Genomic DNA, 12,952 nt, shown 5'->3' with positions numbered 1-12,952 from the left:
TGTCTTATAAACCATGATGCCAAATGTGTAACAATCTAGAAACAGGAACTGAAAGAGGACAAACACAATGCTTCAGAGATCAAGAAGCATTACATAGTTCACCTTTTAAAAGTAGCTCACCATTCCCTACGCTGTTTGTATTGGAGTAGAGAAATCGGGCTGAGGTAAGCAAGCAAGGCAAGTGTGCATTCATTCTCTCTGCTCCTGACTGTGGATGGAAAGTGACTAGCTATTTTGATGTTTTGCTGCCTTGACTTCTGCTGTCGTGTGGATTGTGACCTGGAGCTATGAACTAACGTAGACCCTTTCCTCCCTGTGTTGCTTTTTGTTGGACTATTTTATCATAGCAGCAGAAAGAAATTAGGATACTTTCCAACTTGGTTTGCACTCTGAGAACCACAGGCCCTTGTTTACACTCATCTTAAAATGGTACCTTCCTTGTTTGCACAGATAACTTCTCTCTTTCTGGTTCTCTGAAAGGCTGCAGTTCAGTGTGCTTCTCCACACACCATTAGCAGGTAGACATAGACTTCTAAATTGCATAGATCAAGAGCTATTTGCCTAGCTCCATAAGCAGAATAAAATTTGCTCAGATCTATTCTGAAAAGTCCTAGACAAGAATGCTGGCTCTGCCATGTTTCTGTGAGAAGATGCAGCCATAGTTCCTGGTCAGCTGCCTACCATGGCCAGCTTGCCAGACAATGCCACCACTTATTCATTTTTGTTTTTGCTGTTTTCTCCAAAGGTGAGAGGACCAGTGAGTCATTTTGTTAGGCTTTTTATTGGGAAACCAAACGCATTTAATAGTAAGTTTTCATTATAGTAATCAGCTTTGTATATGATGTCATAGCTCTCAGGCTTCTTTCAATGACTAGGAGGACCTAGTCATTTTAACACATAGATATATGTGAAAGAAACAGCCTTTGTGTTACTGTCACACTGAGGTATCGAAGAGCCAGGCCATTGAGTAGAAAGATCTCCAAGACCTTTGAAGAAGTCTGGGACCTAAAATATAAAATTTGTAATTTGTGATTTGATGCCGTAAGAAACCGTACACAAGACTAGGTATGAGGAAATATATCTTTAATTCCAGAACTAGGGAGGCAGAGGCAGGCAGACCTCTTGAGTTCAAGGCTAGCCTGGTTTACATAAAGTTCCAGGTCTCTGTAGAGAGACCATGTCTCAAGGAAAAAAAAAAAAAAAAAAAAAAAACTTCCAGTACATGGAAATTTATTGATTTTATTTATTGAAATATATTGAATTTTTTTTCCCCACAGCATCAAAGAAACATGAAGCCGCAAAAGAAGTGTTTGTGAAAATTCCTCAGGATTCCATTGCAGAAATCTATAACCAGTGGGAGGAGCAAGGCATGGAGAGCCCTCTTCCCGCTGAGGATGATAATGCGATCCGAGAGCATTTGTGTATCAGAGCCTATCTGGTGAGACTGAAAAGAAAACTGTAGTCCTCACGATTTTCCCTGTCTACTCTTGGGCCTGAGCTGTAGAGATACAATTTTTTATTTGTTAATTATGTGTAGGTGTATATGTTTGCAAGTGGGTATGCACACATGAGTGTAGGTGCCTGTGGAGGTCAAAGGTATCTGATCCCCTGGAGCTGGAGTTACAGACAGTTGTGAGCTGCCTGACGTGGATGTTAGGAACTGAACTCAGGTCCTCTGGAAGAGCAACAAGGTGGCTGAGCTATCTCTCCAGCCCTTGGATTATGAACTTTTTCCTAAAGTGGTGACTGATTTCAACTAAGGTCCTTTGTGAAGACAGTGCTGACTCACTTACAGGGGTTGATGTCACAACCTTGTCATCTTTGGCATGAATCTGTCGATTGCTGACCAGGCAGGGATAGACAGTATGTGATGCCTGGAACCTACTTACGATTGTGTATGTGCTTCTGCTTTTGGCAACAACTTAAAAAAGGCAAATGTTTCAAGTGTTAGAGTAAAAGAAACAGTAAAGTCAGTGTCAGTGGGGTTTATTCTGCACATAAGTGATTGCTGTAGACAAGCACTTGGGCTAGGTTGAGGATAGAATTCTGTCTTTGACTATAAAAACCAATTAGCTAGTGAAGAAGAAAAGGAAGCATGCCTACCACATAGAATGTTAAGTGTTAAGATAGACATGAGCATGGTACTCGGTTAAGAGTAAATGCCCGCTGTGCACGGCGGTGCACGCCTGTGATCCCAGCACTTAGGAGGCAGAGGCAGGTGGATCTCTGTGAATTCGAGGCCAGCCTGGTCTACAAAGCCAGTCCAGGACAGCCAGGGCTACACAGAGAAACCCTGTCTCAAAAAACAAAAAAAAAAAAAAAAAAGAAAGTGGATGCCAGAAACAAAATAAAATACTTTGCCATTATTGTCAAATCATAGAATTTTTGCTTATTCATAATTTTTGAGTAAGAATTATTTCTAAAAAATAGAACTTTTAAGAGCCTTTTGAGCAATAAAACTGAAAACTTTTGTAATCTCAACACAAAGGAAACTGAGGCAGGAGGATTGGCACAAAGCTGAGGCTAGTCTGGGCTTCATAGTGATTTTCAGACCAACCTAGTCTAAAGAGTAAACAAAATGTAAAAACATGTATTTCATTTTGTTTAACTTCAAATTTTAGGAAGCCCATGAAACCTTCAACGAATGGTTTAAGCATATGAATTCGGCTCCACAGAAGCCTACAATGACATCTCAACCCACTTTTACAGAGAAAGTGGCTTATGAACACAAAGAAAAGAAATATGAAGTAAGTTAAATGTGAGTCTGAGTTGAGCCTATTTGATCTTAAAAATGTGCATATTTAGGTGAGTTTTTCTTGTTTTTTTTCTGTTTTGTTTTGTTTTGTTTTTTAGCATTTATGCTCTGATTGGAATGGTATCTTCCTGTTATACATTGTGCTTTGAATCATGTTGACATTTCCATAGGTGATTAATCTTGAGAAATGCTGCTAAGCATGGTGGCTCATGCCTTTAATCCCAGGACGTGGGAGCCAGAGCCAGGCAAATCTCTGTGAGTTTAAGGTCAGCCTGTTTTATATCCTGATTTCCAGGCCAGCCAGAGCTCTACATAGTGAGACCCTGTCTCCGAAAATAAAACAAACAAAATAAGAAAAGAAAGGAAGTAAAAATACTTTTAGACATTTTATTCATTTACTTAATTAACATTTTAGCATTTTATTTATCTCCTCTTTGGTGGCTAGCAGAAATTTTTAACTCATTAAGAATTATGTCTTGTCTATATCTAAACATGTGTCATTGTTGATTGGGTCCATTCTGCATGGTTTGTGTTTGCTCTGCAGATGGACTATAGTATTTGGAAAGGACATTTGGATGCCCTGACTGCTGATGTAAAGGAGAAAATGTACAACGTCTTGCTCTTTGTTGATGGAGGGTGGATGGTAGATGTCAGAGAGGTAAGCTTTGTGTTTTGTTTATAGCCTTAAAAATCAGAGTAACAAGCCAATGAGATGGCTCAGCTGGTAAAGTCGCTTGCCACCAAGCCCAGAGACCTAAGCTCAATCCCCAGGATTCAAATGGTAGAAAGAATTAACTTCTGCAAATTGTCCTCTGACCTCCAAATTCAGACCCACATATGGCTACCAACACACGTGTATATAAATAGACACACAATGCAAATAAATGTATTATATATTTTATTATTACTTACCTTATGTATATGAGTGTTTGCCTACATGTTTGTCTGTGTGCCATGTGTGTGCCTTGTGCCTGTGGAGACCGGAAAAGAACATTGGATCCCCTGGAAGTAGAGTTACAGATGGTTGAGCAGCCACAGAGGTACTAGGAATCCCACTCAGGTGCTGTGGAAGGGCAGTAAGTGTTCCTAACTGCTGAGCAATCTCTCCAGCCCCCTTTTAAAAATTAAACCACAAACCCACAACAGTAAACCACACATGCTGTGTCTTCTGGTGGTCCTTCTCTAAATAAGAATATTTGCAGATTTGATGTGGAGTTGATAGTTAAACTAAACCCTTTTGTTTAACTGAAAACACTAGCTTGGAATAGGAGTGTTTCATTCTTGAGCAAACCTTTCACATTCAAAAAAGTAAACTTTTCATGTTCCCTCAGACTAACAAAGGCCAAGTTTTTAAAACTCTAGACTTAAAATTACATTTATTTATTCATTTTTTTTACCTAGTTGTTAAGTGCGTTAGGGTCATAGTATATAGTTCAAGCAGGCCTTGAACTCACTATGTGCCAGGCTGCCCTGGAACTTGAAATCTTTCTGACTGCTGGTTTACAGATAAATCCCACCCAGCCTGAGTCTAAATTCTTTTTATTAGCTATATTTATTTTACTTTATGTGAGTATTTACCTGTGTGTGTGTATATGTGTACCACATGTGTGCATAGTGTCTGCAGAGGTCAGAGGGGAACAGATCTGGAGCTGGAGTGAGGGATTGTTGTGAACCACCATGCGGGTGCTAGGAACTAAACCTAGGTCCTCTAAGAGCAGCAAATGCAATCAAGCACTGAGCCATCTCTCCAGCCCACTTAAGTCTAAATCTATAATGATGGGTATTTCACTTAGCTTAGAAATAGGCCAGCCTAATACTATAAGACATTTAAAGCAGCAGCTTCCCTCTGTGTGGCGTTCCTCTTCTTGTCTCAGCATGTCCTCTTTAAATACAGACTTCCACCTCTAAAGAACAGGCTTCAAAAGTATTATGAGGCATAAACTGGGGGGAGGTGGCACATGCTTATAACCCCAGCCTTTTCGGGGGCTGAGTTACAGGTGATTGTGAACTGCCTGACATGAGTGTGGAGGTCTGAGCTTGGGTTTTCTGCTGAGCCATCTCTCATATTTGAAAAATAACAGATCATTCATTGCTTTTCAGCTCTCAAGAGATTCCAAGCTATTTTGTGGTTTTATTGTCTAATCTAAAATCAGTAACCAAAATTTAAAAAGTTATACATCAGTATGATCTTACTTCACCAGCCCAAATTAATCAGAAGAGAATGTTTTGCTCTAAGGAATCCACTGGACATTTAAAATTATGCTGGGAGTTTTATAATGAGCCTGAGGACCAAGCAGTAGACTCTGAGGGCTGAGGATGTAGTTCAGGGAACTAGGCTTACTTAGCATGTGTGAGGCCTGAGTTCAGTCCCCAGTATCACGAACAAAACCCAAGAAGCTCAGAAGTGAACACTGAACATACTGTTAGCAGTAGCAGTAACAGCAGTAGCAGCACTAATCTCGGCCCCTCCCTCTCAATATTCATTTCCTGTCAGGAAAGAAAAGCTAAAGAGATAGGAAAATAGAAAAAGAAATGCACACGCTATGAGGGATGGCAGAGGAAAGGACACCAGGGCATGTGAGCTCAGGAACCGAGCTGTGCTTAGAATGACATGCCAACTATCCCAGCCACAGGATTTCTGTCTAGTTCTCTTTAGGGATCTGTCTGCAGAAGCCAAACTGAGTCATCACTCAGGATCGGTCCTTGCTGTGGTTTGAATGACATGTCTCTTAGGTTCCATATGTCTGAACACTGGGTCCCCAGCGGGTGGAGCTGTTTGGGGATGTTCTGAAGACTTGTTGAAGTGTAAGCAGGTGGGTGAGGGCTACAACCTGACCATACTTAACTGCACACAACAGCTGCCTCCCAGCTGCTGTCAAAGCTGTGCCCCTCAAACTGCAAGCCCAAACGAGCTCATTCTCTCCTACATTGCTCCTTATTAGGTACTGGGTACACACTAAAGGACTGAGACTACATTCCACTAGAGCAAAGCCAGAACGGGGAAACATTTCATTTCCCTGGAGAGAAAAAAGATGGCCATGTATGTATCTGCAGGTGGTCTTGACTCTAAGGGAATTCACTGACATAGCAGTTATGATCACAGTTAAACAAGAAGGATCAGGGTGGGAGGAGGGGTGAACAAGGAGAAGAAATGTATCATGACTGACTCCCTTGTGTCCTCCTCAGGCAACACATGGACACAAACACACAAAAATAAAAATACATGTTTAAAAGTATAAATAAATGAAAATTATCCAGCCTTCTTCACTTCCTCAAAACTAATCCAAGAGAGACTGTTTTAAAAGTCAGATACTAAATCTACTGAGTTCAGTGTACTGCTCCTAGATATTTATGAACAGGAAACTAGCAGGACTGCTGCTGCACATGCTGTTTACATATGAATTAGAGACATGCACCCCCTCACACAGGTAGATTCCATGGCATGTAACATGACCTCTCAAGATAGTCAGTTCCTTCTCTTGAGAAACAAAAGTGTTTCCATTTTAAAGTTAAAACACATAAAGCATGCATTTTTCTTTGGTTTTATGTATTTCTATGCTAAAGCAGTGTTAGGTTAGCGGGCAGCGATCCTTCTGTGCAGAAACCTCTCCCAGCTTGCCCGCTGCTGGAGGAGTCACCACATCCTTTGGGTTGCCTCACTCCTGCAGTATCTGCCCTTGAGAAATGCTTCGTAATGTAGTGTAATGGCCTTACAAAGAAGGCCATTCCCCTCCCCCCTGAGTCTCTGTGCAGACATGTCAGGCCTTGATATCACAATCCTCTTGCCTCCCTCTGCCTTAGGGGTGCCACTGTGTCAGCCATTTACACTGTGTGTGCCTTAAGTTGGTTAATGAGTCTTCGTGAAGGAGTAGTTACGTTAGCTTGCTCGCTTGTTCCCCATTTTCTTAGAGCTTGCACTGTGAGCTCTTCTATACATCTGTTTATTTTACTTCCTGTGCTGCTCAGGGTTAAACTCGGCCGTATATATGGTAGACAAGGGCTCTGCTCCCAAGTTCACTCCCAGGGCTTCCTTCAAACAAACAAACAAAGCACATTTAAGTTATCTGTGTATGTGTTCCTGTCTGTGGAGGTGAGGAGAGAGCACCGATCTCCTGGGACCTGTAAGGTCCCAGCAGGGTCCTCCAACAGGATAATGTGCTCTCCACCTCTGAGCCAACTCTCCAGCTCCTCCCTCGCTTTAAAGAGTATTTCTAGAATTTTAGTACCTTTTAAAAAGTAGTTTGATGACTTTAGTTTTCCAGTTTGTTATAAGAAAATACAGTGGGCATAGAAGAGCTACTGTTTTGTTGTTGTTTTGGTTTGGTTTTTTCTGCATTTTCCTGTCCAGATAATTCTTTAGAAAGATTCCATTCATATTTGGAGACACTGTTTTTGCTTTAACCACCACACACACACACACACACACACACACACACACACACCCAGTTTTGGTTTCTCTGTAGCCTTGGCTGTCTTAGAACTTGCTCTGGAAACCAGGCTGGCCTAGAACTCAGAGATCAGCTGCCTCTGCCTCCTGAGTGCAAAGGGTGTGCATCACCGCTCTCTGCTAAAATTAGTTTTTGTTTAATTTTATGTGTATGGATGTGTTGCCTGCGTGTATGTACATGCAGTGCGCGATGGAGGCCAGAAGAGGGCATCAGATCCCCTGGCCCTGGAGTTAAAGACAGTTGTTAGCCACCATGTGGGTGCTGGAAGTCAAACCAGAGTCCTCTGGAAGAGCCTCCAGTGCTCCTGAAAGCTAAGCTGTGAGCTCTCTTCTCTTATCAACCATTATTCAAGTCCATAAGTTCCTTTAATTTTTCCATTTTTTTAAACTATATAAAGAAATATTCTAGAAGCTCACAAGTCCTTACACAGCTCTCCCTGTGTTGACCCCTCTTGCTGGCCTGAGTGCAGTCAGGTTGGTGTGTTCTCTAGGATCATAGACTTCTGCTGTTACATCTACATGTAGCAGGGGAATAAGTGGTGATTATTTTCTTCTCTGGCCTTTCCTCTTAAGGTGTTCAGTGTCTGATTCTTTTTTTTGTGGACCATTTGTCTAGATGCATTAGAAATACATTAACAACATCTTATTTCCATACTGTCTCCTCTGGTATATTCTGTTAATCTTCATGTCTTTGGCCATAAATTTTTATTTTTAAGAAAATCTAGTTTGATAGACTAGATAATTTGATTGACACTGCCCTGCTTTAATTTTTGGGAGGCTTGATGAGGGCTAGGGTGATGGCTCAGATAATAATGCCTTTCAAGCACCGGGACATGTATGTGGTCTGCAGAAGCTGCCCTTACAGTCCTAGCACTGAGGAGGGAAAGACAGGGGGACCTTGCACTTAGCAGCTAGACAGCCAGCCTAATGTCGGTGAGCACAGACCAGTGAGCTGCCCCATCTCAAAGGAGGTGGATGGCTCTCCTGAGGGTGACAACCAATGTTATTCTCTGGCCTCAGTACTTAAGCACACAGGCGTGCCTATACCCGTACACATGTGTACCCACACACATACAAACATGTGCACATATATATTTTTTTTTTTCCAAGATGGGGTTTCTCTGTGTAGCCCTGACTGTCCCCGACTCACTTTCTAGGCCAGGCTGGCCTCAAACTCACAGAGATCCACCTGCCTCTGCCTCCCTGAGTGCTGGGATTATAAGGCACGCACCACCACGCCCGGCATGCACATACATTTAAAAATGTAGGCCTGAAAGCTTTGGGGGAAAAAATTAGTGTTTGCTTGTCCTGATTTTGACTAGGTAGTTAACCCTCAACATGCCTAGGGTATTGATTCTAGGACCTGGTAGAAACAAAATTGCTCCCTTTCATTACATAGGATGGATTATGTGATATGACATTTCATGTAACCCTCACACAGCCTCCTGGTCTTTTCTTCAGATCACCTGCACCTACGTTAGTATAAGTGCTATCTAAAGAGCTGTTGTATTGCTTAGCAAATACTAACAAGAATGAAAAAATATGCATGTTTAGTACAGATGCAACTTTCCCTCCCCCACAATATTTTTCTCATTTGTTGTTGGTTAAATCTATTGATTCCTAACTTGACTAACTTTGGTTTTGGTTTTGTTGTTTTGGGAGATTTTGTTTGTTTGTTTGAGACAGGGTCTCTCTAGCAGCCAAGCACACTGTATCTAGATCAGGCTTGCCTTGACCTGCACTTGTCCTCCTGCCTTGGCATCCTGAGTGCTGCCATTTGGAGTGGCCGATGTGAGCCAGCAGCCTGGCTGTACTTGACTGTTGTTTGTAAGGTTACATACTTAAAGTTGTATGCCTGTCTCTAGGATGCTGAGGAAGACCCCGAAAGAACACATCAGATGGGCTTACTCAGAAAGCTCTGTCTGCCCATGCTGTGCTTTCTGCTGCACACCATACTGCATAGCACTGGTCAGTATCAGGAGTGCCTGCAGCTGGCCGACATGGTGTCCTCTGAGCGCCACAAGCTGTATCTGGTGAGTTTGTGAGCTTTGCACTTTTAACTCTTACCACTTGACATGCTGGCATGGTGGTATTTGTGAGTACTTGTTTATATCTTTAGTTCCTGCATTTTCTGAAAACAATGTTCCAGTCTCATTGCACACTTTTTCAAAACATGTCTGTATGTATAAACAGTTGTGCCTGCCCTGAAAACCAGCAAGGTCCTTAGCCACATAGATCTTTGAGGAAAATGCATTTTTAAGATTGACTAGGTTTTTTTTTTTTTTTTTTTAGGTTGATATTCTCATTTAAATTTTTTTTTCCTTTTTAATTGTCAGGTATTTTCTAAGGAGGAACTAAGGAAACTGCTGCAGAAGTTAAGGGAGTCGTCTCTAATGCTCCTAGACCAAGGGCTTGACCCACTCGGGTATGAAATTCAGTCCTAAATCAACTACTCTCCGACACCGCCCATGACCACGGGAGGATACTTCCTTGCTTGGTTTTGATGAACTATATATATTTGTAATTATTGGTTTGTTTGTTTGTTTGTTTTTTTCCTTTGTTATTCTGGGGGAAAATGTAAATTTGAGCATTTGGATTTTGTATTATATCAGTATTTCCTTAAATATTTTTTAATGAAATTATACAAAATAAAATTTTTGTTCTATAAATACCAATTTTCTCTTATGCAATGGAATAAGGAAATAAAATATTTCGTTATGTTTTTTTTTCCTGTAATCATAAGTTCCTGATATATTAAAATTTAAAAAGAATAAAGAATAGATTGATTTTTCAATCCAGGTAAGTAATTTCTCATTTAGTATTTTTCTGAATATTAGAGTCAGGATGAATCTAGCAAGACTGTTTTAAAATGAGCTGGAGAGCTGGCTCAACAGTTAAGACCACTGGCTGCTCTTCCAGAGGACCAGGATTTATTTCCCAGCACACATACTCTGTCTTACAACCATCTGTAATTCTAGTTCCAGAAGATGTAATGTCCTCTTTTGGCCTCTGTGGGCACCAGTATACACACGATGAACAGACATACATTCAGGCAAAACCATCCATGGAAAAATAGAAATTAACTAAGCACTTACATGGGCGGCAAGCCCAATAGCTGTAACTCCATCTCCAGATGACCAGACCCCTCTGGCTAGAGCACCTGCACTCATGTGCACACACCCAAACATATACACACGTGATATATACATTTTTTTTTTCTAGAAAGAGGTTCTGTATTAGTGTTGTTGAACAAATACTAGTTTTCTTAGGTGTGATCATTGGCATTGTGGCAATATAGGGAGTGCCCTCCTTTATTTTTAGGAGATGCATGCTGAAATATTTAGAGTTGAAAGTCATAAACTCTGCATTTTATGTTGAAGTAGTTTAGCTTTAAAATCAAAGTACAGACAGATAGAGCAACATGGTAAAATAGGAACAGTCTTATTGGGAGTTGTTCTGATGCTAGCGCTCAATATCTGGTTAAACATACTCTTGTATAAGCCTTCCTAAGTTGATTAAGCAGCCTAACCCTGGGCAGGGCAGAATGGGGTAGACGTGGCTAAAGTTCCTGGGCTTTGGATAGGAGAATCACAGGAGACAGAAGGATGGGAAGAGAGGAAGAAGGAGGATGCCACGATGAAAAGGCCCAGATGAAAAATACAAGCAAGTACCATGGGATTATGGATGGAATGTAGACCAGATGAGGAAGATTCAGGTGAATGGCATTGGATGGTGAGGGTATTGAGACAGTGTAAGTGAAATATCTGCCCAGCCTAAGGTAAATAAGGCAGTTATAAAATCTAACAGGTACCTGTGTCTTTTTATTTGTGATAGCAGGTTAAATAATAACAATGCCATGATTATCTTAGGGCTAATAATAATATATAGCCCAAAACTATTTTTTATTTACAACAACACAGTCTAAAGGGCAAAGAAGCATTTATAATACTAATCTTTCAACTTCCTTTTATGTTTAATTTTTTTTCAAGATAAAAGATTTACATGGTATTCAAAAAAAGAAAAAACTGTAGCAAAAGAATTGAGTATGCATGTAGGTAATAAAGGAACTTTTATTCTGACCTTATCCCAGACAAAATTCACTAGAGATGGACGGTATTCCTACATATAGACGCCAATGTGCTCTTAAGAGAAAAAGCCATTTGTAGTTAGGTGCCCCTAATCCCAGCACTCAGGAGGCTGGGCCAGGATGACTGCGGCTATGATAAAGGTGCCTGAGATGCAGTGAGAGAGCATTTACCTAGTATGTGCCAAGCCCTGGGTTCAGTGCTCCACACAGAAGGGACAGAGAAAAATGTAATTTATCATTCACGCTGATAATCAGCTTGAGTCTATAAGCACTGAGACCCAACTGAGGAATATAAATGAAGGGCTCGCTCTCTCTATTCCCTCTCCCCACCACCCACTCTCTTTGAAGCGGGGTCTCACTATGCAGCCCTGGCTGTCCTGGAACTCACTTTGTAAACCAGGCTGGCTTTGAACTCACAGAGGTCCACCTGCTTCTGCCTGAGGTTAAAGTGATGCGATTAAAGGTGTGCACCATCACACACCTGGGCTCTTAATGAGGGAGCAGGTGAGAGTAATTCGCCAGCCGAGGATGGATGATAATGTAACTTTATAGCAAACACCAAGAACTGGTGATCTCAGAAAACAGAACCGGAGACCAGGCTTGGCGGCACACACCTGTGATCACTGCACTGGGGAGGCGTGACACAGGCTGATCTCTGAGTTCAAGGCCAGCCTGGTCTACAAAGACAGTCCGGACTACACAGAGAAACAGACAAAAGAAAATGGAAAAGGAGTGTCATTGGCAATGCTAATCAAGCAGTGCCTTAGGCTTTCTATTGCTGTCGTGACCAAAAGCAACTTGAGAAGGAAAGAGCTTATTTTACCTTACACAGGTTATCAGTCCGCTGAGGGAAGTTGGGGCAGGAACCGAGAGGCAGGAACTGAAGCAGAAGCCATCAAGTAACTGCTTACCGGCAGCTTGCTTCCTGTGGTTTGCTCAGCCTGCTTTGTTACCTAGCCCAGAACCATTAACCAAAGGATGATATAGCCCACAGTAAATTGGGCCCTCCCACATCAGTTCCCAATGGAGAAAATGGACCACAAGCTTATCTCCCTGGGTGCTTGCATTTTCTTTCTTTTGTTTTTTTTGAGTCAGGGTTTCTCAGTAGCCTTAGCTGACCTACAGTAGATTTGTAGACCAGGCTGACCTCAAACTGTCAGAGATCTGACTGCTTCTGCCTCCGCGAGTGCTGGGATTACAGGCATGTGCCACAGCTCCCAGCTTGGCTGCATTTTCTTTCTCTTTTTTTAGATTTATTAATTATGTATACAGTGTTCTCTCTGCAAGTACTGCATGCCAGAAGATGGCACCAGATCTCATTATAGGTAGTTATGAGCCCCCACCTGTTTCTTTGCTGGGAATTGAACTCAGGACCTCTGGAAGAGCAGCCAGTGCTCTTAACGGCTAAGCCACCTCTTCAGCCCGGCTGCATCTTACTAATTAACATTCCCTCTTCCCAAATTGACTCTGACTTGTGTCAAGTTGACATAAAACTGGCCAGTACAAGCAACAAAGAAAATCCAAAAGCTAATGCCTAAGATGAATTCTAGTAACAACAGAGTAAATCACGTAGAACAGTAAAGTATAACTGCTGGACCTGTTGCCAGCTAATCTTACGTCAACTCGGCACACAAACTAGAGTTACCTGAAAAGAGGATGCCTC

General features: G+C 41.7%; 1 protein-coding gene across 2 annotated transcripts in view; it reads left to right on the top strand.

Annotated features, from left to right (window-relative positions):
• The window catches only part of Nup107 (nucleoporin 107), a 39,203-nt gene extending 29,332 nt beyond the window's left edge, over positions 1 to 9,871 (top strand). For both annotated transcript variants that reach the window (XM_021658955.2, XM_060378102.1), the window contains 5 exons: positions 1,278 to 1,438; positions 2,622 to 2,747; positions 3,300 to 3,413; positions 9,068 to 9,235; positions 9,539 to 9,871. In XM_021658955.2, the coding sequence (XP_021514630.1) occupies positions 1,278 to 1,438; positions 2,622 to 2,747; positions 3,300 to 3,413; positions 9,068 to 9,235; positions 9,539 to 9,646 (677 nt within the window). In that variant the 3' untranslated portion in view covers positions 9,647 to 9,871. The remainder of the gene's footprint in view (positions 1 to 1,277; positions 1,439 to 2,621; positions 2,748 to 3,299; positions 3,414 to 9,067; positions 9,236 to 9,538) is intronic.
• Positions 9,872 to 12,952: the final 3,081 nt, after the last annotated feature.

The sequence above is a fragment of the Meriones unguiculatus genome, chromosome 2, assembly GCF_030254825.1.
Source record: "Meriones unguiculatus strain TT.TT164.6M chromosome 2, Bangor_MerUng_6.1, whole genome shotgun sequence".
Taxonomy (NCBI): Eukaryota; Metazoa; Chordata; class Mammalia; order Rodentia; family Muridae; genus Meriones; species Meriones unguiculatus.
The sequence above is the reverse complement of the archived record's forward strand: the minus strand, read 5'-3'. Positions and strand labels throughout refer to the sequence as shown.